Source organism: Centropristis striata, chromosome 2, assembly GCF_030273125.1.
Source record: "Centropristis striata isolate RG_2023a ecotype Rhode Island chromosome 2, C.striata_1.0, whole genome shotgun sequence".
Taxonomy (NCBI): domain Eukaryota; kingdom Metazoa; phylum Chordata; class Actinopteri; order Perciformes; family Serranidae; genus Centropristis; species Centropristis striata.
In genome coordinates this window covers 44,670,969-44,697,209 of record NC_081518.1, presented here as the reverse complement: position 1 = coordinate 44,697,209, position 26,241 = coordinate 44,670,969, and the positions used below count along the sequence as shown (strand labels likewise).

General features: G+C 37.0%; 1 protein-coding gene across 2 annotated transcripts in view; it reads left to right on the top strand.

Annotated features, from left to right (window-relative positions):
• Positions 1 to 26,241, top strand: part of LOC131986864 (protocadherin-9) — a 245,107-nt gene that overhangs the window by 152,788 nt on the left and 66,078 nt on the right. The window contains exon 4 of one of the 2 annotated variants that reach the window (XM_059352012.1): positions 13,086 to 13,161. In XM_059352012.1, the coding sequence (XP_059207995.1) occupies positions 13,086 to 13,161 (76 nt within the window). Of the gene's footprint in view, positions 1 to 12,959; positions 13,162 to 26,241 lie in introns of both variants that reach the window. The other variant, XM_059352004.1, reaches the window with a different exon arrangement.

Here is a 26,241-nt window from a genome sequence, read left to right as displayed (position 1 = left end):
GTGTTTTTATAGTAAAAGCGTCCTGCTGTACCAGGCATGTGCTCCTTGGCAGCCTCTTCTTATACCCAAAATAAAAATCTCATAATATTACATTTAAACCACAGACAAGCGCATACCTTTTAAGGTACAGTCATTCAATTATAAATGCTAACCTACTCACTAATTGTGCCAGGCTTTCACGCCCACTCATATACATATTTGAAGTATTTATGTCATGTCAAACATTGAACACATACAAAGTGCACTCATTCTCCCAAGCATGCAAGCACAAAACCACATATTTTGTGGGTGTATTTAGATGAGAATATTTGACTCATTACCACACATTTGTCCACCTTAATTTAGTTAAGTATAGGTGATGCACCATAAACAGAGTCACATGGTCGTACTATACATTTTTATATACTTTGTACTCTTATATGCAAGGCATTAGAGGGGTTGTATTGGGGCATACACTCAAAAAAATTATTAAGCCAAAAATGTGGACTTTATGTAATTTAATTACATGTAAATTTTCCATGTAATTTTGTTACATACGTTGAATTTAAAAGGTCAAATTAAATGCAATGTTTTCCTTTCATTTAAAAGTAACATAAATAAATGAAATAACGTTAATGCAAATTACATAAACTTAATGTGTACATTTACTTAAAGTTTATGTATACTTTTACATAAACCTTATGAGTTTCTTTATTTACATTAAGCACCAAATTGGGGCAACAGATTACTGTTTAGGGAACACATATTCAACATTAATAAGTTGCTTATTAGCATGCAAATAAGTAACATATTGGCTCTTAATTAGTCATTATTAAGTAGTTATTAATGCCTTATTCTGCATGGCCTTGTTATACAACCAGTAAGCCATTAACTAAGAGTTTTCCCTCTATTTCCTCAGAATTATTGCTTATTAGTAGTAAGTAAGGAAGGTTTTTTATATGAGTTATGATCTTAATATGCTTTACTTCGTATGGACTTTATAAGTCTCTTTAACTTTATATGTAATATTGAATGAACTCATAAGGTTTATGTAAAAGTATACGTAAATTTTAAATAAATCTACACATTAAGTTTATGTAGAAATTTGCATTAACGCTATTTAATTTATCTATATTACTTTTTAATGAAAGAAAAACATTGCATTTAATTTGACCTTTTACATTCAACGTATGTAACAAAATTACATGGAAAATTTACATGTAATTAAATTACATAAAGTCCACATTTTTGGCTTAATAATTTTTTGCCCTGACTCTGTTATCATGTGAGGGCAAGGACAGTATCTAAGCATCATATTAAAATAATATGAAATATGGGATGTCTCACTGGTAGGGCGCATACCACTAAGGCGGAGTTCTCTCCGTGACTCACCAGGGTTTGAATCCAACCTGAGGTCCTTTTTGCTACTTGTCTTCCCTTCTTTCTCCCCCTTCCATTCTGTCTGGCACTGTCTAATAAAGCTGAAAAATGTCCCAAAAATATCTTTAAAAAATGTGAAATTTACAAAAAGATTCTTTTTGTGGAATTTTTAAAGGCTCCTCAAGAGACATATCACATCTTAGTATTCTCCAGCACAAGTATGTCTGATGTGGATGCCAATGTAACACCATGACGGCTGGCACATACTGTAAGTGCAGGGTGTCGATAGTGATATTTGGTGGCACTGTCAACGCCTTGCCATGCCGCTTCAGCATCAAACATCACTTCCGTTATCACTTTATTTCCATTATCACGTGGCACAAACATCTGCTGCTTTTTGGAGAGCTTACAAGTTGTCTTGTCAAGTGATTTAGCACAAGTATATAATGCAACATATCCTTCTTCTCCTACTATTTAAGTGACAATTACATTGTGTTACATTGGAACGTGCTTATTAGTGTGGTCTGCAATCCGACAAAGCCCTTTTCAATTAATTTCAGGCCATAACTTAAACATGCTGGTTAGAGTAGTGAGAGATATTGCTGTACATTGCCTTTTATTGTTTCATTGTCTTTAAAGAGCAGCTACCATGCATACAGATTCTCTTTAAGCTGCAGTATCAGACTAATCAGTTGTTGCCCATGTCATTAGGTTTTAGCACTTTATAGCACTTCGCTAATTTTCCAGTCAGTTGGATTCAGCTTTTAACAAGAGATTGTGATAAGGTAGAAGCTTCTGAATTTAACGTGCGGATTAGTTGCATATTTCCAAGCTAAATTTATTAGATTAACACCCTCATAATACCTTTTTTCCATTAACAAACAGATAAATAAAATCCAATTCATTGTTAGGATAAGCAAAGAGAAAGGAAAGTGCAATGAGATAAAGAGAGAAGAAACAACTTTTTAAAGTTTACTGCTATTGAAGCAATTTGAAAGATTTTTGGCAGAGCTGATTCACACTAACTTATCATGTTTTATGTTAGGTTTGTATTATTTAAGTGCTGATTGACTTTTCTCTAAACCCCTCCGAGAACAGCCACATTCCAATCACAACCACAGGAGGCTGTCAAGCTTAAAAAAACAATATATTGACTTACCCTGCTGTGAAAGAACTTTATTATTCCTGTATATGCTTCTTTCATGGTAATTATTAAGACATGGGAAGCCTGAAGTTTGCATTGAAACCGGTTCCCTCAGTTTTAATGTCCGCTTCATTCACAATCCTCCACTGACAAATTATACTGTGTTTAAAGTTTCAAATGCATATTGTAGTCCTTTCTGTCTTTTTCTCTGTGATATTTCAGAGCTATTATTACTGAAATTTGTTTCATACCATTACCTTTGGAATAAGCCTCATGGACATTGTTAAAAATGTTTGATATCCTAGATGCAAAGCTTGTCAGGCCTACGGACACAGTGTTTATGACAGCATGCATAGGTTTCTGAAAAGCCAAAATTAAGCTCCAAGTGGGTGGCTCCTCTTTCTCTGGCTGCAGTGCCTCACTCTCCCTAACTCCAAAAAAGTTGCAAAGAGGTGAAGCGGGCAGAATGCAGCGACTGGCTGTCACTCAAAGCGGCAATGTCTTTAATTATGCATAACTTTAAGGCTTTATATAATCTAAATGGGTGAAAAAAATTCCCCTCATACAGTCATGAGGGGGGAAATTAGCTATAGAGACCCAAACTGTTTTTGTATCAAGCTGCAATCATGTTTATTTCTGCTGTAAAATTGGGTATTTTAACATGGCTGTCTATGAGGATTGACTCACTTTTTGCGCCAGCCTCAAGTGGCCATTTGAGGAACTGCAGCTTCTGTATTTTCTTCACTTTTCAGCTCTGGAATTTGCTGCTTGGGTAGAATCTTAGTGAAGGGTCAACTATTTATTTAGCATTGTATAAATTATTCCTCCATCATTTGTTTTAGAGGAAATAAGGTGTTGTTTGTGGGGCAAATGACACATAACAACTATAGAATCGTCCTGTTTTATGGACATCATATTGAGTAATTAGACAAGACATGCTGAGTTGAGTCTGTTCAATGGTTAAAATAAACTGCTCTATCTTTCAGCTGTTATCATGAATAAGATTAACATAAAGATGCATTTGGTTGTTTGCTGTTCTGAAAACACACAAAAACACATTTCCCAATCCTTGAGTGAACGCCATGAAAAAAAAAAAATCAAGAATTTTAGATCACCAGTTGTCAGAGTCAACCAGACCTCCCGGCTGCATCGATTTACATTTGATCTCTCAAAGCTGAATAATCATGGCTGTGTAAATAGCCATTATTTCCACAGGATAAACAGGGATCCAACTAAACAAATGTGTGCTTCTGTACCTGTTTGGTGTAATGGAATCACAAATAGGATTTAATGACAGCTAATAGGGTTGTAGGTTATTATGAATCATAGAGTACACTGTGATTATGCTTTTGGTTTTGCGTAAGTACAAATAAACGTGTAGCTTTTAATCCAATATGAATGTATTTTATTTACTTTTGATTACCTTTTAATATATTTAATCCTTTTTATTAGTGCTGTGATACAACGGTGTATCTCAGAAGCATTCGTAGTGAGTAAATAAAAAAGCCAACACCCTCCATAGTGTCACAAAACAGTGACTTCAGTGTACACTGTCTGCAGCTGAGTGCAGCACCAAGATCACATGGACTGTAACTCATAAACACATCAAGCTTTCCCATTCAGCGCTCAGGGCCTAGCCTGCTCTGCTCTGTAGTTAACTGTCTCTGAGTGTCAAATCCTTCATCCTGATGCAGGAGACACACATAGAGGAGAATTTCTGTGTCTCATTTTATGGCTGTGGATGTCGGCGGAGGGTAGAACCGATGAGTGAGTCAGTAGTGGTTAACTTTGTAGCTAATGCTCTGTGGCAGTTGCACAGGTTTCTTCAGCTCTGCTTAAGGCACAGAGGGAACCTGGTTGAACTACTCCTGTCTCACAGTTCTCACTCAGCCGAGTCAGGTTATTTAACAGCACGCCAAAGTTAGGATGAAGAGAGAGCGGGAGATGGAGCGAGAGAGAGAGAAAGAGGCTAGTGGAATCCATCAGTGAAGGTAAGAGGTCACTGCAGAGTGGAGAGAGAAAAAAGGAGTAGATGAGCTTAAGAAATCCAGATGTAGCCCCAGGTGGTGTTAGATGACATCAATTATAAATGAAATGTCATCCTTCTGAAGTCTGTTCGGGTAAATTCTGTTTAGTTTAGTGATTTTTGCTCCTGTTTTCATAGACACTAATTCAACTCTTAAACCTCACATGTGTGGAGTAAAGGGAGCATATGTGACTACTGTACTGTATGTAAAAGTTCTACATGCATAGGCAATATATTTATTTAATGTTTCCAGCTCCAGCTGTAGGAGCCTCTGGTGTCAGATTACCTCAGCTCAACCATCACTGTGCCTGTTTAAGGGTAAAAATCAGATATTAGAGAGTTCTTGTGAAGCTGACAGAGCAAAAGGAGGTTTGTTCCTTAAGCTTCATCGCCGATAGAGCAGAGAGTTCATTTATCTATGCTACAATGGTTCAAAGCCACTAGGTGCACACTTTCATATTACAGCATTTAACTTTTAAAAAAACATCTTTTTTTGTGGAATCATAAGCTCTTAATATGTATCTTGGATTTTATCAATTTTATCTGTTGTTATCTGTACTTATTAGATATACAAAATACTGTTTATTTATTATTTATTTTTAGATATTTTCTCAGTTTTTATTGTACATACATACATTGTATGTATGAAGAATAGAAATATATAATAATATTAAATGTTATTTAAGTCATTTGTTTAATAAAGCAGCCTTTGGAGAGGCATTGCATTGCATTACATGCCATTTAGCAGACGCTTTTGTCCAAAGCGACTTACAGTAAGTGCATTCAACCTGAATAAGAAAAGAAGAAGAGAAAAAATAAGAGCTTTTTTTATTTTTTATTTAAAAAAAAAAAAAAAAAAAAAAAAAAAAAAACTATATATATATATATATATATATATATATATATATATATATGTTAGGTGACCATGACTTAACCGAGTTATTGTTGGAAGGTCTTCAGCCTGGTGGAAGATGTCCAGGCTGTCTGAGGTCCTGATGTCTGTTGGGAGCTCCTTCCACCATTTGGGAGCCGAGACAGAGAAAAGTCTGGAGGAGGTTTTGAGGCGAGTTGACCCCCGCAGGGTGGGAGTTACCAGCTGTTTGGCTGATTCAGATCAGAGAGGACGGGCAGGGTGTAGAGTTTGACCAGGTCCTGGATGTAAGTAGGACCTGAACCATTAGCAGCGGAGAACGCCTCATTGCATAGTCCCATGAGTGCAAAATTAACCGCAATGTGGGTAATTGTTAAAATTCCCCTCTAACATTGGTATCAGTATCTGGCTTAAAATCCCATGAGCTCTATTTATAATGGCTGCTATATTTTAACAATAGCCACAGGAAATGCTTTAACGACATTAAATCACAAGTTCACCCTGTTGGATGATGTTGTTGTCTGTTCTGTCTATTCTTTGTTCAAACAACGTGACAACATGAGTCATCTGAGACACCCACAGTGTTGGTGGGCTGCTAGCAGATACTAAAATTCCCCTTTTCACTGTAGCTGCTTAAGGCAACTTGTTGCCCTAAATGGATCTTTTGTTGACCTGTGCTATTGAAATGCACTTCATGTTACCGCCAGTATCCACAGATATCAAGAAAACAACAAAGACTGACACTTTAAAGCTGCACTAATCGATTTATTTCTAAAGATAAATAATAAAAGTCACTTTGCTGAGATGGAGTTAATTAGGGAGGTGTAGACAGATGAAAGGAAAACTAATTGTGGACAGCGAGAGGGAACTTGTCACAGCACGTGTTGCTTCCTGTCAGCGGTGGAAGATGACAGGTGAGAATGGTGACAAACATACTGTATGCTGCACGCCGTCTGATGCTGTTTTTATGAGAATAAATGTCTATGTGTCTGCTATGTGGGTTAGACAATGAATGGTTGAAGGATAAATAAGCATGCACGCTGCATACTGCATCCATAAATCTGCACAAGATCATTTAGCCCAGAAAGAGTCAAAATGATGGACTGTGTTGATAATCACATGCTAAGCAAGTGTTCTGTAAATGACTAACACACAGCACACACACACACACACACACACACACACACACACACACACACACACACACTGACTACATGTCCACTCTTCCCAGCTTGCAATTTGGGAAATGGGTCAGATGTGACTTAGATTTATGTATCGTTGTGTTTGTCTGTATGTGTGTGTGTGTGTGTGTGTGTGTGTGGATATTTGTGGTGAATCAAAGAGCGAGGGAGTGACTGATCGAGCTTCATTGTGAATGTGGCAGAATGCAGATGTTTCTCAGAACTGCCGAGCTATGATTTAATGATGAAAAGCAGAAGGCAGCAGACTTAGACTCTGGAGAGGCAGCAGGAGCAGACTACGTCAATATTAGAGTCAGAATCAAAGACGGGGGAGATTGTGATTTATTTGTCACTTTTTATTTGAGTGTTGCTTACAGAAACAAGTTTGGGAACTCTTTTTATCTCTGAGTCTTTCATCTTTTTTAAGCAGTTTGAAAAGCTTGTTTTTGACTGTGTTTATGTCATCAAAATAGAGCCCTGTCTGACTGGGATTGTGATGCATTTTATCCCAAAGGAAATCCGAATGTTATGTTGACAGGAGGCTCTGTCTATCATCTGCTAATGTTTCACTTGATTTGATGTTTTATGGAATGTTACAGCTTGTCAGGGTTGAGGATGAACACTGCCGGGAATAGAGTACGACACTGAAGTGTACTTTCTCAAAAACATAATAAAAGATCAAGAAAAGAACATAGATTATTGCATTTAAGGGTTAATGGCATCAAATAAGACTCTGCTCTGTCATTTCTTGTGTGTCAAGTGTTGGAGTACAGCAATAGCAGTGCAAAGGTGTTTCACAGAGAGGGAATGACGGAGGAAGAAAAAATCAATCAGCATGACCAGTGGAACAAAGAAGACAATCACGTTTGTGGCCTTTTATTGATTAAAAAAAAGAAAGAAGTATTTTCCGAGGTGGCCAGCAGATGGCACAGCACCTTTGGTCTCTAAGGGAAAGAGAAGGAGAGAGAGAGAGAGAGAGAGAGAGGAGGACAAAGAGAGAAAGAGATCTTTTTGTGAGTTTTGTTTTCCTGGTTGACTGATCTCCCTCAGTGGTCTGATTGTGAGAACGGACTCGTGGGAAGTGTTCTCTCACCGCAGGTGTCAGACTGCTGTTAGATAAGATTATTTGTGGGGGTGAGAGGGGTTGCATTATTTTCTGTGTATGTGTGTGTGTGGGCATGCACGTCTGCTCAGTGTGTTCCTCTTCTCATTAAATGTCTGCCTGATAGAAATGTAGTGTTATATTGAGTTCATGTGGGAAACAATGGAACACAGAAGTTGTTTTTTACTTGCACACTGTGCTCCATATGGTCACAGTCAGAGGAGAAAGACGGGGAAGCAGAGCGAGCTCGTGCTCCGAGTCATAAGCCCTCTCCCTATTTGTTTTCTGTCACATAAAAACCAAAGTTGTATCAGTTTTGTGTTCTACGGAATTGAGTCTTTACTGTGCAGTGTTTCCGTATATTTCGCCTGGTGATTGTGATTCTCAACAGAGGTGTTGACATGAAAGTGCTACAGTGGCACAGTGTATTGCTAAAATATTAAAAAATATGCAGTGAATCCATGTTAACGGGCATTATGCTTATTAATTAATTGGTGTCTAACTGCTCAAATATCATACCTTTGTCGTCTGGTTCAAAACCAATTCTTTCTTTTCAGACTTTCCTTTAAAAACTAGTTCAAATCAAGCTTTTTTTTAAAATGATAATAAATTGATTTATTAAAATACTGCCACTTTTTACTTTCTATCAACTAATAGTGATAATAATAATAGTCATACTCAATGTGTTGACCCATTTTGAACTTTGGAGAAGACTTTGTAAAAAGCTTTTTCTGTTGAAACCCAAAAAAACAATATTTGACATTGATTCCCTGCTGTCTGATTAGATTTTCAGTTTGCTTAATATTGTTTCCTGCTATGAAGACCCAGGGGCGAACACTATTCCTGCTCATCTGCAGGCCTGTTAGAAATGACACCTTCTAGCAGTGAAGTGCTGCTATTTGCTTTTTGTTTGTTAAAGCGAGTGTGTTTGGTCAGGCAAATTATAAAAACAAGCGGATAATAAGGGTTAGCAGGCACGATAAGCCATAATATCTTGTAAACTGGCAGCAGGGATAGTTTAAGCCGGTCTTATGCTAATGTTACTACAAGTGACTGTCAGCACCAGAGACGTACAAATATCTTCAAACATGCTTAAACCCACAAATAAACACAAGTGCAAACACAAACGGACAGCATGCACAGAACAAACAGTGATGGAGACTCTGCATGTCATTTTAAACTGGATCTTTTTATTTAGCAATGCAGTGAAACTATAAATGATGAATTATATTGTTTAGCTTGGAACAATAACGATTATAGTTCAATATTTATCAAATAATTCCAAATCATTTTGGCCTGAATGCAGACAGTATATTCCTACATTAAACCTCTTCTAAGTCCCAACAGTCCAGCACACACTGAGACCATTAACCCAATAAATAATAAGCCAGTTATTTTCTACCAGAAGTCAAAACCAAAGGAAATTACATATACAAAGTTATTATTGATTCAATTATTGCCCGTACTTGTCATGTGCAGTGTGCTGTATGTAAGATCATTTTGTAAAATTGCATTTGTCATGTCGTACATTGTGATTAATTGAGAATTAAGATTGCTGTTATTTTAACTGGGCTTCAAGAAACAGCAGTGGTTTTCCCACCGTCACACTGTCGACTGCATTTACTTTTGTATTCACTCCCGCCATGTTAATCAGTCCCATGAATGTCTTAATATTATACTGATGGGCATACACTCCACTGTCATGTACTGATCAGGCTCCTTTTTAGAAAGCTCCAGTGAACTAAACATCACTCCCAATCCTATAATTTATTATTTTAATGGGTTAACGTCATCGACAGTTTTCACACATTTCCTCAGTTAAAGGTGCAGTGTGCAATTCTTGAGTCTCATTTCCAGGTTGTCAGAAACGGATACTTTGTGTCGGTGAATCAATCTGAGATGACCTTTAGGTTGCTGCTGTGATTTGACAATTTGTGAATGAGACTCAGGAATCAGTGTTCTTTCTCAACTATTTTTTTGCTAATAATACAAGATAGGGCTGCAGCGATTGCGAGTAAAGTGAATATTTAATCAAAGATATTTACTAATTCTGGCTGAAGTGAGGTTCTATTATTGGGATGATGTTGCAATAAATAGATTCCAATCAGAAAGTGATAGGAACATTATCAGATTCTAACTTTACACAAAGCTAGCGAGTAGACTATCACTAACATTTTGAAATAAATTTAGCATAACATAGAAGAAGAAGAAGAAGAAGAAGAAGAAGAAGAAGAAGAAGAAGAAGAAGATTACTTTATTAATCCCACAATGGGGAAATTCAACCTCTGCATTTAACCCTTTATCCTTTTTTAGACACAAGTGAACACACCATGCAAGGAGCAGTGGGCATTGATGGAAATAACATTTTAATAAAACTTTCATCACAATCTACAGTGATATACACTGTAAAAAATGTTTGTAGAAATTACAGTAAAAAACTGTCAAATTGCATCAGAAATAGGTTGTAAAATTAAACATTGTACATCACCGTACTAGATACTTTTAATTACTGTCAATCAAAGAATAGTATAAAACTTTAAATTCTACCGCCATAAACTGTAGAAAACACACAGTTTTTCATGTAAAGTTAATGGAGAAATACCATGATGACACAATTATCCTAAAAGTAATGGGAATATTCTGTATAAATTACAGTTTTGCTGATATTTACATTTACATACGCTCACTGTATTTTTTTACGGTGATGTTCTGGCAACCACAGCTGCCGGTATTTTACCATAAATTAAACATTTTTTTTTTTTTTTTACAGTGTAGCCTACTTAACACATTTTTTATTCTACTTTTCCCCTTTTAATAAGTTAAATAAAAAGTAATAAAACAACGATTGTACCTACACACTGCAGAAGAACTTTGGCTTCTGCTAAATGCTAACACCACTGGCACATAACTACAGTACACAATAATATCACAACCAGTGGTAATAATTATAGCAATTAACTAAAATAACATTCACTAATGATGGCGGACATGCAAGGCTTGACTCACCCTTCCATTTCCCTGGGTTCATTTCCACTATTAATATATTTTTATAAACTGAACACACATAGCATGACTCACCTGATGTGAACATCATAGTTCTGCATTGTCTAATAAGTAATAAGTATCTTTAGCTACCACACAAAGATACAAAGCCTGTTAGAGAAGACCCCCCCGCCATTATGTCCTCTTCGTTCCAAATGCCACATCTGATCATCTGCTTCTTTATAATTACTACCGGTGACATTTATCCACATTCCTACTGTTTTACAAGACCTTTACATTTAATTGTACTTTATTCTGCACTTGAGGTTTTCCATGGAGAATGCAAATGTAAAGCACTGTACTGATTTCAGTTTTTTTGGAATGTACAACTCAAGTGTTTTGGACGATGGTGTTACTTCTGACCACAAAAATAAAAATAGAAACAACCCAAAAATTATAAAATGATTGCGTAACTTTCTATCCAACGTCCTATCCAACTATCAAAACTAACATTTATCTATGAAACTTCAGTTGTTGACCGGGAACAATCTCTTTATTATGACAAAGGAAAAGGTGTAAAAGAACATTAAAAGTTTAGTACATGTTTTAACCCACCATAACTTTTCAGAAATGAAGTCAATACAATCCGTATTCAGTAGCTGTCAGCCTTGATTTTTAAAAAACATTCCTTCTTGACATTTCAATTCATTCTTCCTTTTGTCAGCTGAGTATTATCAGTGTTACTGAGCATGTAAGGACTGACATCTTCCATCTTCCTCCAAGGCTGTTACAGCTGACAGCTTTGTAGATTCTGAGTTCTATCTATCTATCTATCTATCTATCTATCTATCTATCTATCTATCTATCTATCTATCTATCTATCTATCTATCTATCCATCCATCCATCCATCCATCCATCCATCCATCCATCCATCCATCCATCATCCATCCATCCATCCATCCATCCATCCATCTATCATCCGTCCGTCCGTCCGTCCGTCCGTCCGTCCGTCTGTCTGTCTGTCTGTCTGTCTGACTATCTGTGTCATCCATCCACTCAACCCTCATGAAAATTAAACACATGCATCTACATCTGAACACCCCCAGCCCCAAACACACACACACACACACACACACACATACACACACACACACACACACAGAGTCTCCTAGGTTTACCCCCACCTCTCTCCCTCGCTACCCCATATTTTCTTTCTTCCCTCTTTTTTGTTAATTGAATGTTGCATTTTTTTGGAGCCGTTCTAAAATATATAATGAGGTCATTTGCATTAGACTGCAGATTGGGTGACCTTTGCTTTTGCCAATAATTACTGTAAAACCCATCTCTGTCTGTCATCACCAAGGATGTGGCAGGGACCTCACTGTGCTCACGAAAGGTTAGCTGGAGGCTTGTGTCTGGACTTATGAAAAAGCCTGAGGAAAATGTCATTAGAGCAAGGGGAAAAGACACTCGGAATTAACAATTGGAAATTCAATCAGGATGGCTTTAAGTACGGTGTGTGTGTGTGTGTGTGTGTGCAAAAATATCTCCAACAAAAGGGCTATACGACTCGTCCTAGGAACACTTGTGTGTTGAGAAATTCCTCTCGTCAGTGGGAGTACAAAATGTGGGAAGAAGGACACCCTGGGGGCGACTTCTGTTAACTCTGCAGGCCACTTTGACTTTGCCAACACACAAACAAACTGACAACACAAACTAAATAATCAGGCTGTAAACGTCCCTGCAGCAGTCCTCACAAACAGGATAATATGCCGTCACCAATATCGAGAAATTTCATGGCCTTGATTAATTATCCCTGACATTAATTACACTATGCATTTATAAAAGGCTCACAAATGTTGCACTTTTCACCTTGCTGAATTTTTTGTAACAGTGCATGATGTTTAATTTGCATGCTGTTATTGGTTGTCATTGTGCAGTGAAACGTGACTGTATTTACCATGTGTTAACTCCCCTTCCCATCAATAACGCGGCCCAAGTCAAAATAGACTTTTTACTCTCCGATCGTTCTCAGTCTTTTGGAACTGAAATGAACCCTTCTATTCATCAATGCCTTCCTTACTTGTAAATGTTTAATACATTTTACATTGTTCAGACAATCTCTTAAGGCTGCTGCTTTCACACTGCAGCACTGATCAGTGTGTCAAGCAGCATGCATGAGCTTGCTCAGCTCCATGTAAAATAATAAAATAGTGAAGATAGGATAAAATTTTAAGGGGGGGCAGAGCAGAGCACTAACATCAGAGGCTCTGTTTTGTGCTCTTGGTTCTAGTCGCAGCGGCGCGTCACGTTTCACCTGCCGGACGGCTCTCAGGAGAGCTGCAGTGACAGCGGTCTGGGCGACCACGAGCCTGTAGGCAGTGGCTCCCTGCTCACACAACCTCTCCCTCTGGTGCAGGCGCAGGACGACTTCTACGAGCAGGCCTCCCCCGACAAGAGGACTGAAGCTGACGGCAACTCCGACCCCAACTCTGGTGAGTTGTTATAACAAGTCTCGTGGCAGACTACCATTTCTTTTTAATATGCATGCATGGCTCGCTTTCTTTCTTTGGATTTCTCTCTCAGTCTCTCTTATTCTCTCTTTTACAAACTTTAAAGCACCCTTGTAGACATTTAAAACAACCTGGTCTCACAGAAATCCATGAAATAGCCACGGATTTCGCTTAACTCAAAATCCGTGGAATAGCCACGGAATCGCTCAAATTTCCGTGAAACTGACACGGATTTCGCTACAATGCAAGTTAATGACAGTCATATCCCGTGGCTATTCCATGGATATTTGTTCCTATTGGTTTGTTCCAAGTCACGTGACTTTCAAGGTCCCGGCGGTCAGAACAAAAAACATGGCGGACAGTTCTCTCATTTTTAGTGAAAAATCAATATTTTGACTTAGTTTCTGCATAAAAATGGATTTTGATCACATTTCTAGCGAGAAATATATGTTTTATTTTCTAAATATTCACTCAGTGAATGTACATAATCACTTTGTATGTTGGAATAGCCACGGGATATGACTGGCATTAACTTGCATTGTAGCCAAATCCGTGTCAGTTTCACGGAAATTTGAGCGATTCCGTGGCTATTCCACAGATTTTGAGTTAAGCGAAATCCGTGGCTATTTCACGGATTCCTGTGAGACCATGTTGCGTATTCTCTCTTTTACAAACTTTAAAGCACCCTTGTAGACATTTAAACAGCTACAAAATGTTCACTTACTGGACATTTTGCAACTAATTTTAGCATTGTAATGGTTGCTTTTTTTGTTGTTGAAGAAAGCGAAACCCGAACAGGCTTTGTCTTAAAGGAGAAGAATGGGGGATTTAGTGGCATTGAGCAGCAAGGTTGCAAATTGCCTATGGCTAAGCCACACCCCCAAAGGCGATGAGCCAATCACAGTGCGCACCCTGCAGTGCATGAGCAATGCTGATCCTCTATCTTGTTGTCGGAGATGGTGACGGCAACGAGATGCGGCTTATAACGTTTACATTGTGACCTGTAAACATTTGCCTGGTGCATAAACTTTTCAGCCACCTTCTCAACAATACAATTACTCACATAACCCTCCAATGCATAATGAAGGCCCTTTTGATTTCTTCGAGATGATATCTCATCTTTCTGTCTCCAAAAATGATTAATAGCCTCCTGTGAAATTTCTCCGACTGTGACAGCTGCCAACGTCACCGAATGTTGACAATTTGTCCGAGTGAGTGGAGGGGGCGGGGCTTAGTCATAGGTGAATTGAACTATCACCTGTTTCCAAACATATTGGAAAGCCTGAAGAGGCCTTTTCTAGAGTCCCTGTTTGATTTGTCTGTTCTTGGCTCCTGTAGAAACATGGCGTACTCAGTGGAGAAGGACCCGCTCACCATATAGATATGAAGATCACATTCTATACTAATTGAAACACGATTCTTAGTTTCAAGTGACTATACGCTAATAAAACATACCTTTGAATATTCTATTTCCTTTCTGCCAATAGATTCCCCAATAGTGCAGCTTAAAGCAAATGAATGTTGTTTGAGATTCTGCTTTGGGGAATGACTAAAACTCCTTGAGCAGAGAAGATAAATAGTCATGAAAAACAACATCAGTCTCTATAAAGAAGTCAACGTACCAAATATCATTTAATTTAGAGTCATTTGATTGCCCAAGTAGGTTTCTAGTGGATACACGAGCAGGTCATTCATTTCTCAGTTAATCATCCAGACTTGTTCATTCCTCCCAGGAGCAAACCTGGGCCTCCCATAGGCTCCTCACCTATTTGTGAAACTCATTTGATTTATTTAGAGATGATTTCCCAGTTGGAAGTCTTGGTGCTCAGCTGAAGATGTTAACTTCCCACTATTTCTGGTGGGAATGTACATCTCCGACCCAGTTTTCTCATTTTATCATTAAGAGGTGAAGCGTGCGCGAAGATCAAGCGCATCGCCCCAAGGTCGACGCCAGCCTGCCTGCTGAGGGCGGAGCAGCCAGCGCCACAGAAACACAAGTGCTGCTGGTAAACTGTGTGTGCGTCGACGGTTTCATACAGACTCCAACTTAGCAGATGTACTCACAGTTGGCACATGTACTCAGTGTAGGCCTACTGACTCACTGTCTTCACAAATGAATGGAGCCGCACATGGTTCAACCACGTGCAGTTGTAGAACAGCCAACCGAGCGTTGGTGCAAGTCAAAATCCATTTTCAAATCGAAAAAAATGAAGTTTCCAAGCAATAGCAAAGAGATATGTAGACTTCCTCATCTGCATGTTCTTCTATTCCATCCCTGTCGGATGTGGGATGAGAGATTTTCAATAATGTATCGTTATTTTTTTCACACACAGAAATTAATAGTTAAATTGTTAAAAAATAAATGTAATGCTGCCTGGAATTTGGTCAATTTCAATGTTTTTTTTATTGCAAGAAGTAGTGGAACATTCTTATGCCTCAGTAAAAGGTCATAGGGACAAGTTCATGTTTGACAGCCGTACGTACAAATCACAGGTCAGCAGAAATGTTTTCAATATTTGACCTGATGATCCATGATCATTCATTTAACCATAACCAAGTCTTGTAGAATATTATTCATTTATTATCCTTAACCACTTCTCCCGGGGCCTGGAGCCGATCCCAGCTGACATTGGGCGAGAGGCGGGGTACATCACAGGGCTGACACATAGAGACAGACAATCACACTCTCATTCACTCCTACGGGCAGTTTAGAGTCACCACTTAAACCATAAAGTGCATGTTTATGTACTGTGGGAGGAAGCCGGGGGAACCGGTGAGAACCCAAACTGACACGGGGAGAACCTGCAAACTCCACACAGAAGAGCTGCAGGCGGGAGTCGAACCGGCGACCCTCTAGCTGTGAGGCAAGATTGCTAACCGCTACGTGTAGCCACAGAATATTATTGCATATGTAAAAAAAAAGATTAAAGCCTTTTGTGGCTCCAGAAGAAGCTGTGCCATATCTGATAAATCGCCTCGAGAAATGTCGCTTGAGTCAGTGTCGGTTGGAGTTGAAGACTTTTAATTTGAAATTTAGAAAAAATCTGTGGGTGTGAATGTAGAAAGAATTGAGCTTCCCAGACTTCTGTAAGCTTGGGAGATATCATGGTATTATGAAATACCAGAATATTAAATAGTCCTGACGGCATTATTTTTTAATACAGTCGCAGCTCTTTCAGTCTTTGTTTCAAACTGATGTTGTATTGTTTTATTTGCCACCAGAGGTCAGTCTCTATAGGAGAAATATAGGGAGGAATGTGGCGACTTACAGGATTATTAAAAGTAAAATGGCCCTACTCTTGTTTGGGAGCATTTTGGTTTCACTCAGGATGATAAAGGCAAGCCATTCAACAAGGACCAAGCTGTTTTGGGTCGATTTTTGTCTTCTTTTTTTTTGTTCGGCAGAGAGAAACAACCAGGGAAACAGCAGAATTGTGCACTGTTACACACAAACAAACATTCTACCTGTACTGTAAACCCTGTTGAAACGTTAGAAAGATGTGATGGTATGAAATAACAGATACTCTGTGATCGCTCCTCATCTGTGGCTAGCAGCTTCAAGCTACATGTGATGCTACTCACATAGCAGACATGTATTTCTGACTGAATTGTCAACAGCCAAGTTACATTGTGGATAATGAAGGTGCCAAGTTTTGACAAAGACGATAATACTTGGATGAAAAAAGACCAAATCTTTGGTTCGTCTTCATGGATTTTGAGTTTGTTTTTAGTCTGTTTTTTTGTCCATAGTGATAATAATGTAGGCGTGCAATGCTAAATCGATGGAGTACTGTTTTGACAAACCACAAACCAACTATAAAACCAATTAATTCTTTATTCAGTAGATGAAAATGTTGTGAAAGCTCATGACAGAATTGAAAATGAATGTTTTGCAGATGCCACTAATAAGAACCTTTTAAATTGGCAGTAAACATTTAGAAGATATATTCACTTTAATTGTTCATCATTATGTTGTTATGAAATATAATCAGGTCCATATTACATTTCCAGTGGTATTACTTCCCATTGAAATCAACCATTTGTACATTATTAATGCTATATGAACTAGCAGGAGACGCTGTTAATAATTTCATTTCAGTCTCAAAAGTACAGACAGATGATTGAAGCCAACAAGAATTAATGTAATTAAACTATCAGCAGTTATCAGCCAGTACTTTTGATGGGCACAGTGTATTTCATGGCATGTCAGACATTTATGCAATATGTTTAATTGACATATGCAAATTAGCTACACATGTTAGAATGGAACTACACAGAAAATGTAATGAAATGCATAGAAACATGTATAAGAGCAACTAAAAATGCTAATAGATTAGAGTGCTAAAAGGTTTACCAAAGATTTACTCACCAGTAAATCTGACATGACTTATATTAGTGAATTGCATAAAAAGACAAACAACAAAAAAACAACACAGCTTATGGATGTGAAAGAAGAAGTCAGTGTCAAACAATTGTTTAGTTACTAAATTGTCTCTCTGGCAGTTCTCTATAAGCTTTGAATGTATTATTTAAATGCAAATAAACCTACGGATATGTATGGTGCACAAATTAGAACAGCATTAGTAATTACCAAAATCATTTTTTATGTTTCTCTAATGGTTAATACACCTGTATGTAGAAGGTCTTTAACCAAAATGATATTTTTAATGCTAAAATATAATTTTTATTACTATCCATGACTTTTCAAATTTACTGTTTTAGAAAAAAAGCATGTTATTATTTATTAATTAATGTGTCAAATTATAGTTTTTTACTCACATTCCTGAACAGAAAATGAGTTTTAGTGGTTGAATGTAATTAAAAGGGAGAGATGTTGTTTTTAACTGGTTCAGAGCGGCGAGGTGAAGGTGTTCATGTTAAAGAACATGCATGCAGACAGTGGTGGGAAGTAACTAAGTACATTTACTCAAGTACTGTACTTAAGTCCAATCTTGAGGTACTTGTACTTTACTTGAGTATTTCCATTTTATGCAACTTTATACTTCTACTCCACTACATTTAGAGGCAAATATTGTACTTTTTACTCCACTACATTTAGCTGACAGCTTTAGTTACTTTTCAGATTCAACATGAAAAAATACCATATATTTAATATGATTACACATTTATAAAACATAACAGTGTATTAAGTAGTTAACATTAGTCCTATCTGGACAACAGTAAAATGCTACTTATATAAATGCATCAATACAAATAATCTTATAATATATTTAGAACATATAAAACAATCTGAGTCGGTTCATTCTGCATAACGAGTGCTTTTACTTTTGATACTTTAAGTACATTTTGGTGCTGATACTTTTGTACTTTTACTTCAGTAAGTTTTGAATGCAGGACTTTTACTTGTAGTGGAGTAATTTCACAGTGTTTTATTAGTACTTTTACTTAAGTAAAGGATCCTAATACTTCCACCCACACAAACATAATAAGATAACTAAGGTTGCAAAGGACTGTGTTCAGTACTCAAGTATAACATGTGACTCAAATGAACCAATTACCTCAAACGCAGCACGCCGACGGCATGACTTAGCTTATTAGCTTAAGCAACACACTAGAATAAGATGATCTATGTAGAGCTAAACAATCCACATTAACACAATGTTAGCATCCAACTAAGACTGTTACACTGTTTTTCATTAGGCTCGTCTTCTGGCATTTACACACAGGGAGGTACAGGTGAATATTGGAGAAAGAAAAAAAAGGAAATTGCAACTCGACTGTATAAATGTCACAGCACAGCAGTTCAAACGGCAAGTCTGGGTGGAAACAGTATTGAACAGATATGGTGCGTTCGAGGGTATGGGACATATGAAAACTGAATGGAACTTAGTACAATAAACATGTTAACAACACATTAATAGCATCTGCTTTCTGACAGTAAAGGTTGATTAATTTCTGACTTCTCAGAGGAGCCCTGTGAGAGGCTCAAATCTGGTTATAAAAAGGTGAATTTAGTTTGTTATGAGCCACATTTTTTAGTTTTAAACAAGCTTTGGAAAGATTTCTAAAATATTTATGTTTTCTTGTTTTTATGACAGATGGTCTTATACATTTGCTAAGCACTGTTTATTCCAACCTGGTCTCACAGGAATCCGTGAAATAACCACGGATTTCGCTTAACTCAAAATCCGTGGAATAGCCACGGAATCACTCAAATTTCCGTGAAACTGACACGGATTTCACTACAATGCAAGTTAATGCCAGTCATATCCCGTGGCTATTCCAACATACAAAGTGATTATGTACATTCAATGAGTGAATATTTAGAAAATAAAACATATATTTCTCGCTAGAAATGTGATCAAAATCCATTTTTATGCAGAAACAAAGTCAAAATATTGATTTTTTCACTAAAAATGAGAGAACTGTCCGCCATGTTTTTTGTTCTGACCACCGGGACCTTGAAAGTCACGTGACTTGGAACAAACCAATAGGAACAAATATCCATGGAATAGCCACCGGATATGACTGTCATTGAGTTGCATTGTAGCGAAATCCGTGTCAGTTTCAGGGAAATTTGAGCGATTCCGTGGCTATTCCACGGATTTTGAGTTAAGCAAATCCGTGGCTATTTCACGGATTCCTGTGAGACCAGGTTCCTACATTTATATATACGCATATATGTTTGTATAAAAGGAGATAGAAGGGTAGAGATAGTTTTGGTTGGTTCTCTAGAGCTGCTTTAGTTGCAGAGAAAGAAAAAGTTCATGCTACAAGCTCTCATCAGGTTCCTCCAACTGTTTCTAGCATCAGGCATCAGTTGTGTCCTTAAGCAATGGCATTCTGTTTTGTTCGTGTTGTTTGCCTGTCAGCAAACTATTAACAGTGACAACAGTGGTCTTTGATCATTGACCTGCTGCTTGGCAGGATAATGATTTTATGTCTGGTGTATGAGGGATGTGTTACCTGCTGCTGCTGCTGTTCTCTAAAATGTGAACTCGGTGGTCCCAGGTTAACTAGTTCTGAGTAAGACTGTCAGACTTAAAAAGCTCTCCTAACTGCAAGATATGACTCAGTATGCTGACAAAGGCAAACAGTATCTGGAGGATATTTGACACTATTATGTTCTAAATAGTGGTGTTGAATATCTTCTAACACTATCTGAAATAACAACATTCTAGATGAGGACCTTGACAGTGGGTGGTAGTACCCCGGCGCTTTGTTCCAGGTTTGACAGTATTATTACTATTGCCTTTTTTTTGTTGACATTTTAAGACTGTTTCAAAGACCTTCTTAAAGAAATCAAAATTTAAATGATTTATTAAATTATTACAAGGCTGCAGTCCTCATTTTCGTGCAGGATTTTGAATGAAAAACTAGTTTAAGGCATGTTTCTTTTTGAGTTGCAAGCAGCATTCACACGGGAGACAAATTAAAGTTACATTCAGATGAGCATCATCAGTATGTAGTCCTGATAATTATGGTTGATTTATGTTTTTTGATATGACCTAAACAGTATGGACAATTAAACTGGATTTCAAATCCATAATAAATGATTTGTCTTTTACATGTCTTCACATAAAACACTTTTTATACGCTGTTGTTTGTAGATGTAAATGAAGCGATGCTAATGAAGACTACATTAACCTTTATCAGTGTGTGCATAAGTCAAATTGAGTCAAACTGGTGGCATCTCATCAGTAGTTTTCTGGACAGCATCTGCCCACCGTACCTGATTAAAGCACAAACTAAAACAGCGACAAGCCAAATAATCCCCCGTGATTTTCATAACAGACTGCATGTGTCACATTTTAAACTGATAAAGTGATTTGGAGTAAAAACTGACCAAATAACCTTTGGATCTGGGCCTCCCTATCTGTTTTACGTTTCAAAAAATGAACTTCCTAATTATCCTTTATGTAATACAGGAAAGTGGTTAGACTTGTGCGTAGGTTGTGGCTTTCATCTGAACTAAGGAAACATACACAGTGTGGGAGTTGTGAAGGTCTGATGTCTCACATTATTTTTTTATATAATGGAGTAGAGCATGAAGAGATGTGTTATATTTCTTTGTGACTTGACGATATCCCCAAAGCCACAATGAAGAAAAAAATTGAAGTTTGTAAACAAAACAAGAAGAATCAGTTAAACATGAGAGAAGAGAAAATAACAGTAACAGATGGTTGGTAATGAGGGACACAGCACTTCCAGTCAACATTATGATATGCTTTTGTGAAGAGAGGAATAAACTTGACAATAATATACGAGCAAGTGCTCAAATGTTGTGAGTGAGGGGGGAAGACCTTACAGGGCCCCGCTCCCCAATAATGATTGATTCAAAGGTTAAGAGTGTTTTCCAAGAGCATTTTTACAAAAGCTCTTAAATTTTTACACACAATTCCCAAAATAGCACTTAGAAGCAAGAGCACGTGCTGCACTGTTAAGAGCTTCTTAACATTCGCTGTCCGTGGTGCTGAAGAGAAGGATGGATGGATTTAAAGCAACTGTATGTGGAGAATTCCCTCGAAAACATGTTGACTCTTACAAAATACATAATAAATGAAACAAATGATACAGTAGACACATTTAATGTGCATAAGTATGAGTACATCATGAAAATGCAGCACAATTTACAGTCAGCAGTGACAGCCTCCAGTCTGGCAAACACACTTTGATCGATTAAACTGCTGCACAACATTTCCCTGAAACACAAATAAAGCCAAAAATGTTGATTTGAATTCAATTGGCAACAGGATATTCTCTATAAATGCCAAAAATAAGCAGCCAACATAAACACACTCGAATGATGATGAGAATATTGGAATTATAGGAAAAAAATGAAAAACTAAAATTTTAAATGGGCACTGACATATAACAAAACAGTTAACATATGCAAAACATCGAGCAGAACTAACACATCTGATGGTTTATTCTGTAACAGGCTGCTCTTTGTTGCACAACTTAACTTGAGTGTATTTGTGGCTCCAGTAAGAGTGTGTAGGTGATTGTGCAGATACCTGCTGCCTTCAGGTTGCTGTAAAGAAAAGGAAAGTCCTTCAGTATAGATTACTAGCTGTAATGGTTTACAGAGCTTGTAGGAATCACTTACACATCCTTTTTTTTGTCAACCTGGCTGGCATCAAAGCCATTATCTGGGATAAAAAAACAAATAAAAGGGTTTGTGTGGTTTCAGGGTGGTTTATATGGGTTTATCTTCACCAAAGTAAGTGAGAAAAATGTTATGAAACATAAGGTCAGTGAGCTGCACCGGGCCGAACTCTCCACCTGCTTTGAGTAGCCGAACAGGAACACTGGACCATATCAGATGCTCTCAATCTTCCCGCTGAAATTGCAGTGTGCCAACGGATCGGCACCACCACACCCTCTACCACCTCCCTCCTACTGAGGCTAAAAAAACAAGTCATCAAGAGACCGGCACAGTCGAGGAAATAACCTGGGAGTGTATGAAAACACCAGCTGCTACATTGACACAAAAATAGGGACTTAAAATACAGGATTTGTTTTACTGCAGCTCCTGCAGGTTCCTTTTGAACCTGGTCTCACAGGAATCCGTGAAATAGCCACGGATTCGCTTAACTCAAAATCCGTGGAAGTTCTCAAGTTCAGTTCTCAAATTTTTTGTGAAAAAAATACAATTTTTGACTTAGTTTCTGCATTAAAATGGATTTTGATCACATTTCTAGCGAGAAATATATATTTTATTTTCTAAATATTCACTCAGTGAATGTACATAATCACTTTGTATGTTGGAATAGCCACGGGATATGACTGGCATTAACATCCGTGTCAGTTTCACGGAAATTTGAATGATTCCGTGGCTATTCCACCATGTTGGTCCTTTTACAGTACGGCAGTAAATTGGTATGAAAAGACCATTTCTAAAGAGATTCTTTATCATAAATCATTTTTGGTAAGACCCTGATAATCAATAACTATTTTCAAGATGGCTTTAGGATCAATTTAGCCTTAAGGTGCTTTCAGGTAACAGACCCCAGGAGCAACGCTTTATGATAGTTTACCATTACTTTAGCTTGTGCCTTAAATAATACACGCTGTAAAAACAAACCTGTTGTTTTTAACTGTAAAAAACCAGCAGCTGTGGTTGCCAGAACTTTACCGTAATAAATACGGTGCAACTTTTTGTAATATTACGGTAAAATTGTATTAGCACTGTTGATTTTATTCCATATTGTAGCGTAAAAATAAAAAAGTTTTTCCATCAAAAGAAACGCTGCTCTGCCATATAATTGACAAGAAATACTTTATAAATGCCAGATTTTACCATTAAATATTAAAGTATATTTCTGTTGGAGATATGGTGTTTAGTACATTTAACAGTGAAAAAAAGTATTTTTTACAAAAAATAAATGCAAAAATGACGGTTTCTATATATATTACAGTATATTTTTTGCACGACAAACATGGTGCCAGTGTATTTTACAGTGGAGTACTGTATTTTTATTTTATTTTATGTAATACTAAATACTGTTTTGGCTGATTTATACATTTACGATGTTTCATTGTTACTGAAACTGAATTAACCGATTTATCATTTTACGGTCTTTTACTGTCATGGTTTAGCAGTTTTTCACTGTAAAATCTACAGACATTTTTTACAGTGCATGCACAAAAATACTGTCTTTATTAATTCACATAATTAATAAGTCAAAAAACAATAGAACAATGCATTTAATGAATATATTTTCTAGGACCGCTGCATGTCCCTCTGCAGTTACAGTGTCAGTTTCTACAGAAAGAACTGAATCAAATAAACAAACAGTGCACATATTCACCAAAATGAATGCATATTTTGGATGAAACATAATTCTGTCGTCAGTTACATTTATGAAAGAAATATTACATTTGATTACTGGGCGGTTTAGGTCTGTCAGATTGGTTGTGCATGGATGAGAGTCCCTAGACTACAAAGACTCTGAAATAATACATGACAGCAGAGTGGCCTGAATAAACAGAGGGGTGAGATAGAGGAGTCATGTTTATGTATAAAACATTTAAAACAATCATTATTGACTAAAGTGCTATATGAATGATTTAAAAACATGGCAGGCAAGAAACACAGGGCAGTAAGACAAAAAGATCATTTGCACAATCACGCATAAGCAAATAGAAGCACATGGAAAGGCAAAGTCAAATAGAAATGGACTGAGAGATGAAATGTGAATGAGTCGCTGGAGTGTTCGGAGCTGATATAATGAGAAAGGTTGTACTGCAACAACCCTTAAGCTTCAAATCTAGACTGTGAAACAAGCAAGAGCCCCATGTCTGATGACCTGAGAGTTCTACAAGTCAAATGGGATCAAAACAAACAGAAATTTAATACATCTGCCTTACAAACAACAACAGAATCTTAAAATTATTTTTGAATTGTCCTAGGAGACGAGTGAGGAGAGCCAACAAAACGAGAGAAGAGGTTACTTTCTGATGCCAATTGGGCTACATTTACATGATGTTCACTTCTGAGTATTTTCCTGAAACAACATTTTTTGGATGCTCTTCACATCTCTAACTTAGCCAAATCTTATTCCCCTGTTTACACTCAAAAACTTGCATACATAAATTAATACTTTTTAGAAATAAGCCTTGCAGCAAGAAAAGAAAATGACTTGAAATCTCGATAAAAAATAACAAGAACCATTCATGATTGCCAAATAAATGTCCATTCCGTGCATTTTAAAGTCACATTCTGTACACCATGCTTGTGTGTACATTATAGATTATTGATCTCTGCTGTTGATCAGCTGAAGAACTGATCTGGGTCACTTCAACCAAATGTTTTTGGTGGCAGCAGCTTTGTCTGAATGCACAATGACTAATACTGCAACCCCAACCCCAAAAAGGTTGAGACACTTTGAAAAACACATTTAAACCACAATGCAATGATTTGCAAATAAATTGCCACCTATTAAATTAAATACATACAAATACAAGACATTTGATGCGTAAACTGTGAAACCTTTCATTTTTGTAAATATATAAACTCATTCTGAATTAGATGCATTGTGTTTTTTTGTTTTTTTTCACAGTATGCCAACTTTTTTGGAATTGTTAAAATTTAAAAAATCTGTAAAAACAAAAAAGCCGTAATAGATGCTGGAGATACTGAAGACACTGATTGTTAAAGTTAGTAATACATCCAAAGCCATGAGGGTGCTTAATATTGTTTGTTTGAGATTTTTTTTTTTTAAAGAATAATTTTAGGAAATCATTTTCACATCTCTTTTTCAATGATGGATTTTTGGAAATTGCTAATTATTTTCAACACGTAGGCTCAGCTTTTGAATAATATGTTTGACAGTAGTATTATGTATTACATTAACAGGTTATTAGGTCCAAGTAAGCTTAAAAAACGTCAATCCGTTGGTGAATAACACATTAATTTAAGACGGTTGTTTATTTATTCCCTTTCCAGTACTAATCACACTGTTCAACTCTTGTCCTATGATTAAATTTGCTTTTTAGCAGTGTCATAAACTCTAATGTTTGCCATCTAAAAGCCTGTGTTGTAACATGTCATGGCCTGTGACATCTTTAACAATGACGGGGAGGAGAACTCTCTTTTAATACTTCTCACATCAAAAAATATTTTCAAAAGTTATTTGTTATGTGTTGTGTTTTAATTTGTGCTTCAAAAAATATGCAAATGTTTTTGTTTTTGGACACTGATATGAATAGGCAACATGATTTAAAACAAGACGGATAATGAAGCGTAACTCTATGTGGTATATTGAACTTGAAATTAAGAATGCTTGTCTAAGTAAACAGCCGACAACTTCTTTTCAAAAAACTACTTTCTGAGTTTGTGGCTGTAATCCCAGGAATGGTTTCTGTGCAGGTGGGAAAAAGGAAACAGGATGGAACTGGGAGAAAAAAGTTGTGATTGAAGTGGCTGGCAATATCTTGACTGGCAGAGCTGGTTGTCCTGCAGCTGAACTGGATTATTCTGTGGAACATTTTTGGAGAAATTCTAAAAGAATCAAGTTATCCAAAGAAATAAGCCCAAAATCCAGCTAATGTATCGGTTTTAGTCAGTTCTAAGATGTAATGTCACTTGGGTTTTAC